The 14,107-nt window shown below is 53.3% G+C and overlaps 1 protein-coding gene across 1 annotated transcript; it reads right to left on the reverse strand.

Annotated features, from left to right (window-relative positions):
* Positions 1-5,348: 5,348 nt before the first annotated feature.
* On the reverse strand, positions 5,349-7,349 carry LOC135596437 (uncharacterized). Its single transcript, XM_065088484.1, has 3 exons — positions 6,732-7,349; positions 6,330-6,665; positions 5,349-6,065 (listed from the first exon to the last, which is right to left on the reverse strand). Exons 1-3 carry the CDS (start codon positions 7,347-7,349, stop codon positions 5,349-5,351), a joined length of 1,671 nt encoding a protein of 556 aa, XP_064944556.1.
* Between the last annotated feature and the right edge of the window lie 6,758 nt (positions 7,350-14,107).

The raw sequence follows: 14,107 nt of genomic DNA on the forward strand, positions 1-14,107 counted from the left end.
TTATAAGCAAAATGACTCAAAACCAAGGCAAAACAGGCTGCCAAGTAGCTATACATATAGATGAGAGCGACGAACGATTCGTTGAACAGAGTTGTTGCTGGTGCGCGATGACCGTTCGTGACAGTGGGCTCCTCTTTGGAACGGGAGATGAGACTGGCACCTGTCAGATCCAAGCCGCTGGGTCACCCTCCTCTGCGTATTGGGAGATGACTTCGAGGTGATGGCGCCTACAGCTTGATGACGACCACCTCCCTCCTCTCCCCCCCCCCTTTTCCTGGATCAGGTCGGGAGTATTTATACCTGCGTGCGAGAATTGGTCGGACCCTAGTCCGGCATGGCCGTTGACTCTGGGGGCGGAACAACCTCTCTAATGAGATGGCGTCTTCGGGGGTGCTTGAGCGGTGTCAGACGACACTGCCCTAACAACAGACGACACTGCCCCCAGCTCTTGGGGTGGTCAGGCCGTACAGTCGCACCGTTGGAGCTTGACATGGCGTGCACCCCGCGCTTCTAGAGGCGTACAGTGTCGCGTTGGTCTACAGCGTTTGTCGGTGGTTCACATAGAGCGTTTGTCGGTCTGCAACATTTGTCCGAGAAGCATGCCTGGGTTCGAGGGATATGACAGTGCTGGGCTTTTTGTGGGAGGAACGAATTGATTTGTCGGGGGTAATTTAGGGGGGCGGTGCCCAGTGATCCGAGCAGGACTGACCCTGCTGGTCGAACGGTAGAGGCTTGTCGAGGTGAAACCGAAGCGTCACATCGGTGAGGCATGACCTGCGCGGCGAGGTTGGATTGACTCGTCGGGTGGCATTTTAGAGGGGCGGTGCCCAGTGATCCGAGCAGGACTGGCCCTGCTGATCGAACGGTAGGGGCCTATCGAGGCGAAACCGACGTGTCGTAGGTCGGATAATGGGTTTGGCATGGCCCAGAGTTACGGTTGCCGAGATGCGACTAGGGTGTGGCTCAGGCGTTGGATTGGCCGAGGTGCGCTGAGGCCGTGGCTCGAGTGTTGGACTGGCCGAGGTGCGCTGAGGCATGGCTCGAGCGTTGGATTGGTCGAGATGCGCAGCTCGGGCGTTGGATGGCTGATGTGTGTGGCTCGGACGTTGGGTTTGACCGAGATGCGACTCGGGCGTTGGATGGCTGAGGTGCGTGGCTTAGACGCTAGATTTGGCCGAGATACAACTCAGGCGTTGGATGGCCAAGGTGCGTGACTCGGACGCTAGATTTGGCTGAGATGCGACTCGGGCGTTGGATGGCTAAGGTGCGTGGCTTGGATGCTAGATTTGGCCGAGGTGCGTGGCTTGGATGCTGGATTTGGCTGAGATGCGACTCGGGCGTTGGATGGCCGATATGCGTGGCTCGAACGCTAGATTTGGCCGAGATGCGACTCAGGCGTTGGATGGTCGATGTACGTGGCTTGGACACTAGATTTGGCCGAGATGCGACTCGAGCGTTGGATGGCCGAGGTGCGTGGCTCGGACGCTAGATTTGGCCAAGATGCGACTCAAGCGTTGGATCCAGACCTGTGGGCTGAGTGGTTTATACTCGTGCTCAGGTTTCAGTGCTAGCGAGTTGCCTGTCAGGAGCGAATTGGAGCGACCTGGGCAGAAAATGAACCTGGGGGCCGAGTGGGTATATTCGGCTCTGAATCGGACCTAGGGACGGAATAAGTTCGGTTCTGATTCGAGTTTGGGGGCTGAGTTTATGAGCTTGGTTCCGAATTGAATCTGGGGATCGAGTTGTAAGCTCGGCTCCAAATAGAATCTGGGGACCGAGTTGTGAGCTCGGCTCCGAATTGAATCTGGGGACCGAGTTATGATCTCGGCTCCAAATAGAATTTAGGGACCGAGTTGTGAGCTCGGCTCCGAATTGAATATGGGGACCGATTTTGTGAGCTCGGCTCCGAATTGAATTTGGGGACTGAGTTGGGAGCTCGGCTCCGAATTGAATATGGGGACCAAGTTTGTGAGCTCGGCTCCGAATTGAATCTAGGGACCAAGTTGTGAGCTCGGCTCCGAATTGAATCTGGGGACTGAGTTGTGAGCTCGGCTCCGAATTGAATCTGGGGACTGAGTTGTGAGCTTGGCTCCGAATTGAATCTGGGGACCGAGTTGCGAGCTTGGCTTCGAATTGAATCTGGGGACCGAGTTGTGAGCTCGGCTCCGAATTGAATCTAGGGACCGAGTTGCGAGCTCGGCTCCGAATTGAATTTGGGGATCGAGTTTGTGAGCTTGGCTTCGAATTGAATCTGGGGACCGAGTTGTAAGCTCGGCTCCGAATTGAATCTGGGGACCGAGTTGGGAGCTCGGCTTCGAATTGAATCTGGGGACCGAGTTTGTGAGCTTGGCTCCGAATTGAATCTAGGGACTGAGTTTATGAGCTCGGCTCCGAATTGAATCTGGGGACCGAGTTGTGAGCTCAGCTCCGAATTGAATCTGGGGACCGAGTTTGTGAGCTCAGCTCTGAATTGAATCTAGGGACCGAGTTGTGAGCTCGGCTCCGAATTGAATCTAGGGGCCGAGGTGTGAGCTCAGCTCCGAATTGAGTTGGGTTGCCGACAGGTCACTTGTCGGGGGCGATCTGGAGCGACCCGGGCAGGATTTAAGCTTGGGTTACCGACGCATACCTGAACGGCGCTTGGCGTCGTGCCATGTGGCAGGTCATGCGAAGCGCCGTGGGGCTTGGAGGGAAACTCCTTTTTGAACGGCGCTTGGCGAGGTGATGGGACGACACTAGTGGGGGGTCTGAGGCGGGAGAATCTGGCGAATCCGAGGGGTTGTGACAGGTCTTAAATGTCGCGAGTGTGGCTCTCCTTGGGAAGCCCTATCCGCCGCCTTGCCGTGGGTCGCACCCATCATATAGTCCCCATCCAGGGCGATTATCATCACTCGTGCGATCAGTCCTCTGCTTCGTGCTTCGACTCCTTCCTTGCAACCTTGCTGCCCTCTTTGGTTCAGCTCTAGCCCCCGGCGACCGGACTTCTTTCTCGCGACTTTGAGGTCAGGATGTCTTCGTCTTCCTTCTCGTCCCCCATTCTCATTCCTTCTGCCACACCTTTTCCTTCTCCCCCACCTTCTCCTTCTCCTTCGATGAGTTCTCGTGATGAGGTGGTGAGCATATCCTTGGGTAGTGCTTCACCAGGGATCTCTAAGGGCACCGTCGAGCTGGAGGCCTTGAAGTCCCTGCATGATGTGGACTTGGTGGTCACTGAGGACCTCGTGAGAGTGCTCCGGGACCGCTATCGCATCCCGAAGCATTACCGCTTGCATGCCCCTTTTCCGGGGCAACAACCATATGACCGGTTCCCCAACGGATTCGGTTTGACGGTGGGGGCGCTTGAAGCCGGCCTATGGTTTTCAGTGCACCCTGTCATTGGGGATTGCCTTTACTTCTGGGGGATTTCCCCATCCCAGGTGTCGCCCAACTCTTGGCGGTACTTGGTGGCATTCATCTAGGAGTGTCGGGGGGCTAGGATTGAACCGTCCTGCCCTTTATTCCTGACTTGCTTCCGCTTGGGGAAGGGGCCAGGCGGATATTACCTGACCACTTGCAGTGGTTTCAATAGTGGCGCGCCCTCTAACAACAAAGGTTGGAAGAGGCGCTTCTTCTTCATCAATTGTGATCAAGAGTGGGGTTTCAGCACCGGGTGGGCCATTTGGCCCATTGATAATGCCCTCCCATCGCTCCCTGCTGGCGACATAGCGCTAGTGGACCATTTGAGGAGCATCCTGTCCTCTTCTCAGGTAATAAAAGAGATGATCGAGGAGTGGATGGTTGGAGCTGAGCTGAGCCCCGCCACTGGGGGTATGGCTATTCACATATAACGGCTCATTTGTCCATTTCATGTCGTCTGACCACTATATGTTCTTGCAGAAATGGTGGACTTATGAACAATGACGAGGAAGGCGAGTACTAGGGCCATCGAGCCCCCGCCTCGAGATAAGGAAGGCTCCGGAGGCAAGATCGTCCCATTGGAGGGGACCCCAAAGAGGGCACCGACATCACTGGCAATGGAGCGCCCTCCCAAGAGGACGAAGCTGGCGGTCCGAAAGACGCGAGCTAGTCAGGCCACGTGCTCGAGCGCCCCCCTGGCATCATCTGGGACCTCTGTCCAAGGAGAGGGTGCAGGGAGTGAGAAGGGGAAGGGGTCGATCGGATCATCCGGTAGTGACCCTTCCAAGAGGGGGCCAGCATTCCCCCTACCGGTGCGGGAAATGTGTTGCGTCTTCTCCTGGCCCGAGGGTGGGCAGTTTGAAGCCCAATTGATGGCAAACCTTTCGGTCGGGGAGCCGGGGGCCCCTTACGCCGCCCGATGGTCATCTTTGAAGGCCAATAGTCGACCCTGGGCCGATGGAGAAACCGCCCAGGAGTTCGTCCGAGGGGTACTACACCCCTCGTTGGCCAAGGAGCCATACAGCTCCGACTCGAAGGTGCTGGCAGAGGGGGTGGCCAAGTCGCTCGTCCGGGTAAGTGATGGCCTTTCCTTTTCTTCGCATCCTTGCTTCGTAGATGTTGACAATGACTTTCATGCAGGGCCTGCATTATGGGATGGCACTGATCGACCAGGTCCTTAACGTCGGCCAAGCGATTAGGCGTTAGATGGACCTCGACGATGCCCTTCGGAAGGTGAACCTAAAGCTGAGGGCTGAGGGGGGTGCGAAGGCAGTTGCCGCGGTCGAAGGGCGCGCCACGGCGTTGGAGGGGGAGGTGGCTCGTTTGAAGGCCATGCTTGAAGAGAGCCGGTCACACATCTGTTCGTTGGATGATGAGCTGCTGTCCCTCTCCCAGGATGTTGGGGCCGCTAAGGCGGCGGCCCGGGCCACCGAAGAGGCGCTCGAGGAGGAGCGTCTAAGGTTGCCCAAGAGGGTGGAGGAAGCGATTGCTGGGTACAAGGTGCTCGTAGGGTTCGAGCGTGGCCTAGTGAGGTTAGGCCGGGTCACGTACGAGTACGGGTTCCGGGTGGCTTGTGCTCGTTTCCGAGTGAAGTTCCTAGACCTGGAACCGGACCCATTTTCCGAAGACTCTACGTACCAGAATGTCGACATGCCGACGAATGTGCCTTTTGATGATAGGCCATCGACTCCTCCCTCGGGCTAGGGACTACCTCCCCTTGCTTTTGTTTTGTCTTTCCTTCTTTTTCCTTTTGTTCGTCGGGCCTGGGGGCGGGTCGCCCGACCGCTATATGTACATACTTTGCAACCAAGAAGTGATTTCATTTTAGGAACCCTAGCTTATTCTTCTCCTCTGATCGCGTATGTGCGGGTTCTCCATACCTTTATTGCATCCCAATCAACTCCTCCCCCCTCAAGGGTAGAATTTCTTTAGGTTCGCGACATTCCACGTCCTCAGGAGGGGGCTTCCCTCCATTGTTTCGAGCCTGTAGGTGCCTTCTCGCACCATGTCGTAGATTGGTAGGGGCCTTCCCAATTGGGTGTGAGTTTTCCCCTTGGTTGGGCCGGATTGCTCACTTCTGTTTTTCGGAGGACGAGGTCTATGACTTGAATCGGTCGCTGACAGACCCTCCGGTTGTACATCCGAGCTGTCGCTTTCTTGTATGCCAGGGTGCGCAGGTGTGCCTCGGCTCTTCTCTCCTCGAGAAGGTCCAAGTTGGCCCGTAGGCCCTCCTCTGAGTGCCTTCGCTCATAGTGGGAGGTGTGCAAGGTCGGGAATTCCATCTCGGGTGGAGGAACCGCTTCAGTCCCGTACGCTAGGCTGAACGATGACTCTCCCGAGGCGGCTTTAGGGGTTGTTCGCATCGCCCATAGGACGCTGGGGAGCTCATCCACCCAAGCCCTATGCGCGCCTGAGATTCTCTTTATGAGGCCTTCAATTATTGCTCGGTTCATCACCTCGGTTTGACCGTTGGTCTGGGGGTGTGCGACCGAGCTGAACTTCAGCTGAATCCCATAGGACTGGTAGTATGCCTTGAACTTACTGTTGTTGAATTGGGTCCCATTGTCGGTGATGATAGCCCTTGGGATCCCGAACCGGGTGATGATGTTCCTCCATGTGAAGTTCTGAACGTGCCTCTTGGTGATGGAGGCCAAGGGTTCGGCCTCGACCTACTTCGTGAAGTAGTCGACCCCGACAATGAGGAAACGTCGTTGGCCCGACGTCGGAGGGAAAGGCCCGAGGAGATCGAGCCCCCATTAGGAAAAGGGCCAAGCCACATCAATGGAGGTCAGGGGGACTACCGGCTGGTGTGGCAGTCGGGCGTGTCGTTGACACTACGGGCACTATCGTGTGTATGTCATGGCGTCATGGTGCATGGTCAGCTAGTAGTACCCCTACCGAAGGGTCTTGAAGGCCAAGGTCTGCCCCCTGACATGCTCCCTACATATTCCCTCGTGGAGCTCGGCGAGGATGGCCTCAGCCTCCGACGGTGCAAGGCAGCACAGGAGGGGTTGAGAGAATGCCCTTCGGTACAATCTTCCGCCGATGATGCAGTACCACGCTCGAGTTCGCCTCAGCCATCTTGCAGCTGCGGGATCGTCGGGCTCTTTCCCACCTGCCTTGTAGCGGAGGATCTCTTCTATCCAATTCGGAGGTAGATTTGTTTCGGTGACCTCGTGAGTTGGTATGGTCAGGACCACCATGGACTCAGTGGTCGGGACCGACTCAGGGGTGCGGGTGGAGGCTGATTTGGCCAGCGCGTCGGCCCGCTAGTTCTACGTCCGAGGTATTCTGGTGACTGAAAAGTGGTTGAAACAGTGTGCGAGCCACTTTACCTCCACTAGGTATGATATCATCGTGGGGTCTCGGGCTTCACAGCTCCCATTGATGTGCCCTGTTACTAGCTGGGAGTCACTAAAGACTTCAAGGTCGCCCACATGTAACTCCAGAGCGAGACGTAGACCATGGAGTAGCGCCTCATACTCAGCTTCGTTGTTGGTGGCTCGAAACTTTAATTGGAGAGATCTCTCATAGGCCTCTCCCGAGTAACCTTTGAGGACGAAACTGACCCCAGCCCCCTCAGAAGTGGAAGAGCCATCTACGTGCAACGTCCACGTGCCCCGGCCACTTCGTCGCCCTGCAGCTTGGTCCTCGGGCATCAGCTCAGAAATGAAATCGGCTAGCACCTGAGCTTTAACGGTGGTCCTGGGGGAGTACTGGATGTCGAATTCATTGAGCTCAACCGACCACTGCAACATGCGACCCGATGTGTCGAAGTTGGATAGGGTCTGCCGTAGTGGTTGGTCGGTTACTACTCTGATCGTATGAGCTTGGAAGTAGGGCCGCAACTTCTGGGCCGTCAGGACCAGGGCAAGAGCCAGCCTTTCGATCGGGGGGTAGCATATTTTAGGCCCTCTGAGGACATGGCTAACGTAATGCACTGGCTGTTGCATCGGTGGTACCTCCCGAACTAGCACTGAACTGACAGCTTGAGGCGAGGCCGCCAAGTAGAGGTCGAGGATCTAGCCCGAGAGGTGGGTCGAGGCAAGCGGACGAGGCATTCCTTCAACTTCTCGAAGGCCTCCTCGCATTCCGGGGTCCAAGTGAAGCTGCCGGCCCATCACAGAACTCAGAAGAAAGGGAGGCTCTTGTCGCCCGAATGCGATACGAACCTGCTGAACGCTGCCAGCCTCCGGACGAGTCGCTGCACTTCTTTGGCCGAGCGGGGGGAGTGCATCTCAGTAATGGTGTGAACTTTCTCTGGGCGTCAATTCCCCGTCGGTGAATGATGAAGCCAAGGAACTTCCCCGAGCTGACCCCGAAGATGCACTTTGCTGGGTTCAAACGCAAGTTGAACTGTTTGAGGGTTTGGAATGTTTCCGCCAGGTCAGCCAAATGTGTCCCTATGACCTTGCTTTTTACAATCATGTCATCTATGTACACCTCCATGTTTTTCCCGAGCTGGTGATTGAAAAGCTTGCTGACCATCCTTTGGTAGGTCGCGCTGGCGTTCTTCAAGCCAAAAGGCATTACTTTGTAACAGTACACCCCTTGGTTGGTGACGAAGGCAGTATCTTCTTGGTCTTGGGTCACCATCCGGATTTGGTTGTAGCCGGAGAACGTGTCCAAGAACGTAAGGCGTTCATGACCGACGGTGGCGTCGACCAACTGGTCTATCCTGCGGAGCGGATAGCAGTCCTTGGGGCATGCTCGACTGAGGTCGGTATAATCAATACACATTCTCCAACTTCCATTAGGCTTTCTGACGAGGACTACATTAGATAACCATCGGAGGTACTTAACCTCGGCGACGAACCCAGCCTTTATGAGGCGATCGACCTCGTCTCGAATCACCCTCTACCGGTCGGGGGTGAACCTTCGAAGCTTTTGCCTTACCGGCCACGCCCCAGGGTCGACGTTGAGCCGGTGTTGCGCCACCTCCGAGTCAATCCCAAGCATCTCCTCGGGGGACCATGCAAATAGGTCAGCATTCTCCCTCAAGAAATCAACAAGGTGGAGGTGGTCCGCTTCGGGGAGCGCAGTCCTGACTCTAATGGTCTGGTCGGGTCTGCCCCGCTTCAAGGGCACCTCGATAAGTGGCTCCGGGGGCTCCAGCGTCATTTGTGGTACAGGTGCCTCACGGGGGTCAGGAACCAGGGTTGGGGGAGGCTTTAGCGGGAGAGCGACTGTGGTGAGGTAGCATCGCCTCGACTCCCTTAGGTCGCTCCAAGCTTCCCCAATCGCTGCCAAGGTTGGGAACTTGATGGTTCTGTGATAGGTAGAGACCACCGCCTGGATCCTGTTGAGGGTCAGACGGCTGAGGATGACATTGTAGGCCGATGGTAGGTCAACCACCATGAAGGTGGTCATTACTGTTTTCGTCCTCGGTTCCTCCCCGAGGGTGATGGGGAGCACTGTGGTTCTGAGAGGGGAGATGAAATCTCCGGTGAACCCTTTAAGAGCTGACGTCACAGGGGTAAGGTTTTCCTGGGTCAAACCAAGCCTCCCAAAGGCATCGAAGTAGAGGACATCGGCACAACTCCCCGTATCAACCATCACCCTCTTGACCCGGGCATTGGCGATTTGGATAGAGATCACTAGAGCGTCATCATGGTGGGAGCGCTCGACCTCTCCAGCTCCAAAGGTAATTGTAGGCTCGTGCTCAGGCTAGGGACGCTTCTCCACCGTGTTCGCAACGTGCATAGGCCTTTCTTGCTACCGTGCTAGTGCCGCCGGCTACCAGTCCACCAGAGATGACGTCGATCTGTCTCTCGGGGGGCCCTCTGGGGTGCGGAGTCACCTCCTGGGACTTGAGATAGCGTCCGAGGTGGCCTCTCTAGATTAGTGCTTCTATCTGGTTCCAGAGGTCATGGCAGTCCTCTGTGTCATGGCCGTGGTCCCGGTGGAACCTACAGTATTTAGATTGGTCTCTACGGGTGGCCTTCATAGGGCGAGGCTGCTGTAAGAGGGGCTCGTCTCTTTGATCTGGAGAAAGATCTCAGTGCGGGATGCGTTTAAGGGGAGAGGTGGTGGTCTTGGGAGCAACAGCTCTTGTCGGTTGGGCCCTCGATGGGGAGGCATTAGGACCGCCGAGGTCGTTCCTCGAGATAACTCCATCCTCGGCTTCTTGCCTTCCACGTGCCTCCCTACCACCAAAGCCTCGGTGGCAACGTACTGGTTGGCACACTAAAGCATCTCAGAAATGGTTGCTGGCGACTTCTCGATCAGCGACTAGAAGAACCTTGAGGGTTTAAGACCCATCAGAAAGGCCTGCAAGATTAAAGATGGGTGAGCATCCGAAAAACCTCGGATCTCGGTGGTGAACCATGCCACGAACTGAGAGAGTGACTCATCCTCGCGCTAAGATAGTGCGAGCAAATTGGCCATGGAGGGCCTAGGCCGCGTGCTGGAGAGGAAACTTTACTCAAATTCCTCAGCCAACTGGTCGAAGGATGAGACTGAAGCTTGGCATAGCCGGCTGAACCACATCCGCACCAGGCTACGTAGAGTGGTTGAAAATGCTCGGCACATCAGCGCATCGAAGGCGCCATAGAGGGCCATCTGGGCCCGGAATACAAAGACATGCTCCATGGGATTGGAGCCTCCATCGTACGTTTCCAATGTTGGGAACCTGAAGTTGAGGGGTACCAGCTTGTCTTGTACTTCATGGGTAAAGGGGGATCCACCCGAAGCGCCCTCGCTAGGCTCACTATGTGATCTCTGAAGCTCATGCTGGAACGCGTCCAGGTGCTGATTGACCCGGGACAACTGTGCTCTGAGTGAGTCGTCCACCGAGTCGGACGATATAGTGTCAAGCTCTAGATGAGATGGGGTGGCTCGGCAAGGTGCGGGCGCGTTCTACTCGGGAGGAGCCCTCGGGTTTGTTGCCCGCCCAGAGACTGCCCCAACCCCGAGCTGTTCCCCGTTCGGGGGTTGCCGGGCCAAATCGGTCGGGAGCGTCGGGGGTCGCCCGAGTTAGGGGATGACCAGGGCGAGTGTGTGCATCATGCCTGCCATGGTCTGTGCTTGCTTAGTTAGGCTAAGAAACACCTCGGGCGTCACGGCCGGGCCCCTCGGGGTGAGCCCCAAGGGCGACAGTCCTGGGTCGTTGAACAGGCACCAGTAACGATCAGGCATTGAAGCCAAAATCCTTCCGTCCATAGGGGCGGAGAGGGCTTGTCCTTCTGGCTCGGCGGAAGGGAGGTCAGTCGGGAGCTCCCTCCCGGGGCACATTCCTGTCAGCTGTTCCTGCGACATGGGCTCTCCTTCTAGCACCAATCTGATAGTTAACAAAGGTACCGTGATTGATGAGTCAGCACGGTTAGGCCCACGTGCCGACGTCGGGAACTTCTGATGGGAATACGAGGGTTGACTTTCTAAGGTCCGCCGCCCCCGAGCTCCGTTTGTGGGAAGATGTGTCCGCTCGTCTCTAGGATAGATGGCGACCTTCCTCACCATGCGGGCTCCTCTTTGGAACGGGAGATGAGACTAGCACATGTCGGATCCGAGCCATTGGGTCGCCCTCCTCTGCGTATTGGGAGACAATTTCGGGGTGAAGGCGCCTACAGCTTGATGACGACCACCTCCTTGCAAAAAGGCCTTCGTCAGGTGTGTCTCGACTTTGGCCCCTCCGACAAGCAAGTTAGATTGGTTTTTATTCCCTGTTTTTCCTCCCCCCCCCTCCCCCTTTCTTGGATCAGGTCGGGGGTATTTATACCTGCGTGCGGGAATTGGTCGGGCCTTGGTCCAGCATGGCCATTGACTCTGGGGATGGAACAACCTCTCTGACGAGATGACGTCTTCGGGGGTGCTTGAGTGGCGTCAGACATAACTGTCCTAACAGCAAACGACATCGCCCCCAGCTCTTGGAGGGGTCAGGCCGCACAGTCGCACCGTTGGAGCTTGACATGGCGTGCATCCCGCGCTTCTGGAGGCGTACGGTGTCGCGTCGGTATGCGACATCTGTCGGTGGTTCAAAATAGGGCCAAAATATGCCCTATCACTTTTCATAATGAAATATCCCTACTGGCCATAAAAAAAATTATTTTTAATCATCACTAAATTAATAGTAAGAAAACTAAGATTTATTTGTATTATACGTTTCATCATGGAATTACCGCACATGTAACAAATTGATATTGTTTTCTTGTTCAAATGCTAAGTCGAAAAGAAGATATTTGATCTTAGGAGATTGCTATCCACGTTCAAAGTCCTTGCTAACTTGCTAATATCTTTAAAATTTATCATATAAGAGTTCAACTATGTCGATATCTTAGGTATTAAAAATTTATCAAATGAGATTTTAAATTCTTTATTGTTTATATCAAATGACAAAAGTGCTTGTTGCATTTAGTGTTTTCAGGTTCAAAGAGAGACACATAAGATCAGACTATTAAAGAAAAGTATGTGGCCTGTTCTCAAGAAAAATGCATCAGGAAGGGCCATCATTACTCCATAATTATGTATGACAATGATGGAAAGCTACAGCAATTAGTTGGAGTAGTTGATGCTTCCTACCAACTCAAGAATACGTTCTTCACATAAAGACGAAAGCTGCGTCACTGCCATCTAATACTTGATAGTTAGTTTCCAAGAGAATGAAAGGGTAAGATGCGAGTGAATCAACAGTACTTGTAGTCATCCTACAACTTCACATGACCCAACACATCCTCTTCAAATGAGTTGGTGACTGTCATTTCATGGCACTCATAGTTCCCTTCCATTGCAGTTACTTGCAACCTAATCCATGTCCTAATTACTTTACCTTACAGCATCTTCCATCATAGGATCTTGCATACCTTGAGGGGATTGGACTTTCATGAAGTTTGCTTCAAGATTATTTCTAATATATTTCAGACAATTGTATGTCCACCCAACTTAAATCCAATACATCCCCTAATTTATGTTTCACCCCATGGAGGTTTCCGACATGAAAGCTGTCCATGTCCATGTAATACACCCCTAATAGTTGGGACATGACAGTTTAAGTTGTGAATTGTATCATTCACTTTTAAACCTGATATTAATATTTTTCAATTAAATAGGTCTTAACCTGTAGAGTTTATTCAACCAAGGCAGTCACACATCATCCAAATTTATCATATCATCATGAATACAAGTGAAGAATATTCTCAATTTAGCTAATACTCTGAGGACCACTCACTATGAAAAGGACCCCCTTCTATGGTTCTATAATTAAATTTTTACCTTTATATATATATATATATATATATATATATATATATATATATATATATATATATATATATATATATATATATATATATATATATATATATGTTTCTATTGAGATATCAGGCCACCGCCGTGATGGGGTGTCATGGAAGCTTCGCCTCGCCCCTCGCCGTCAATGGGAGGGATCGGCCACCACCACGAACCTCACACGGAGGTATTCCCACCACGTAACGCCACCGACACATGTTGCACACCAGCCATGCAGGTGGGGGTTCGATGCGGACTTCTAAACGTTGACTTTGTTTCAAACTATCACCTCAAATGACAATCACAAATGTTTGTCCGAATCACTTGGGACTTGCAAGTCTGCCATGTAGGGTTTCGGATCATTAGCTATCCGGTCAGTAGCGTTATTACACTCTCAAACGCAAATTAGACTACTGTTGATTGTTGTTGATGCTCGTACCTCGGTCGATCGATGAGTCGCGTCGATGAACAATTCATGTACGTACGTGGTTAGCAGTTCTTTAAGACAGTAGGGTTGGGTTGAATGTCGAATTTTGATGGTAAAATTAATTATTATTTAGTTATCTAATCTGTACGTTGAGATAAATGTATAGGATTAACTATGATGACAGTAAGACATGTAGCAGGTATTAAGCTAGAGTCAAACCAAGATTAAGTTGGGGGTTCGAGAGTTCGTTGGAAGTCCGGACTGTCGTCGAAGGTTCTGCGAGAACAATCTGACAAGTCCAGGAGTTTGCCAAAGAAGCTCGTCGGAACTCGCCAAGAGGATCGTTGCAAGTCCAGAAGTTTGCCGGGAGTCCGCCAGAGCATCGTCGAGGGTTCGTCAAATGTTCACCAGAAGTTCGTCGGAAGCTCGTCGGAAGAAGCGATTGACGCACCGGAACACGATCTGTAGTATTGATGTCTTAATTGTCGTAGTTAGCATGTAGATTAAGTTAGGATTGGGAGGTAACTCCGTTAACTTAATCTGGGGCCAACTAGGCCATCCAAATTGGGTCGAATAGATTAGCTCATTCGGACCCAAAATTCCTGGCCGGTGGTAACACCACTAGGGCCAGTGGTGGCATCGCCTAGGAGAGTTGGTCTCCCAGGAGTTCTGGGTGGTAGTACCGCCCCTGTCAGGCGGTGATACCGTCGGCAGTTATTACTGCCGACGGTGGTACCGCCCCTGTCAAGCGGTGGTACCGCTTGAGCTCGGTCTTCGAGCGATGTCAAGCGATAGTACCGCTCAGACTGAGCGGTAGTACTGCTAAGTGACAGATGACAGGTAGTAGTACCGCTAGGACCTCGAAAATCCGAGAATGGACACTTTTGAGCTCCGAATTCAAACTGATTGGGGCCTATATAAACCCCACCCGTTCTTGCATAAAAGGACACTAAAAGCTTACTTTTATTTTGAGTATTTAAGAGCTTAAAAGTGTTATAAAAGGCTAGAGTTTCTCTCCCTCTTTTCTTTCCAAGTCTTGATAGAAGAGTGAAAACTTATAAG

Source organism: Musa acuminata, chromosome BXJ1-11, assembly GCF_036884655.1.
Source record: "Musa acuminata AAA Group cultivar baxijiao chromosome BXJ1-11, Cavendish_Baxijiao_AAA, whole genome shotgun sequence".
NCBI lineage: Eukaryota > Viridiplantae > Streptophyta > Magnoliopsida > Zingiberales > Musaceae > Musa > Musa acuminata.

What these genes read in the sequence shown, in the direction of transcription:
- LOC135596437 (XM_065088484.1), bottom strand. Translation starts at nt 7,349, where the DNA reads ATGCAACAGCCAGTGCATTACGTTAGCCATGTCCTCAGAGGGCCTAAA. An exon ending in TGATATCATACCTAGTGGAG is followed by an intron (nt 6,666 to 6,731) that starts GTAAAGTGGCTC and finishes ACGTAGAACTAG; the next exon opens with CGGGCCGACGCGCTGGCCAA. An exon ending in AGGGAATATGTAGGGAGCAT is followed by an intron (nt 6,066 to 6,329) that starts GTCAGGGGGCAG and finishes TTCACGAAGTAG; the next exon opens with GTCGAGGCCGAACCCTTGGC.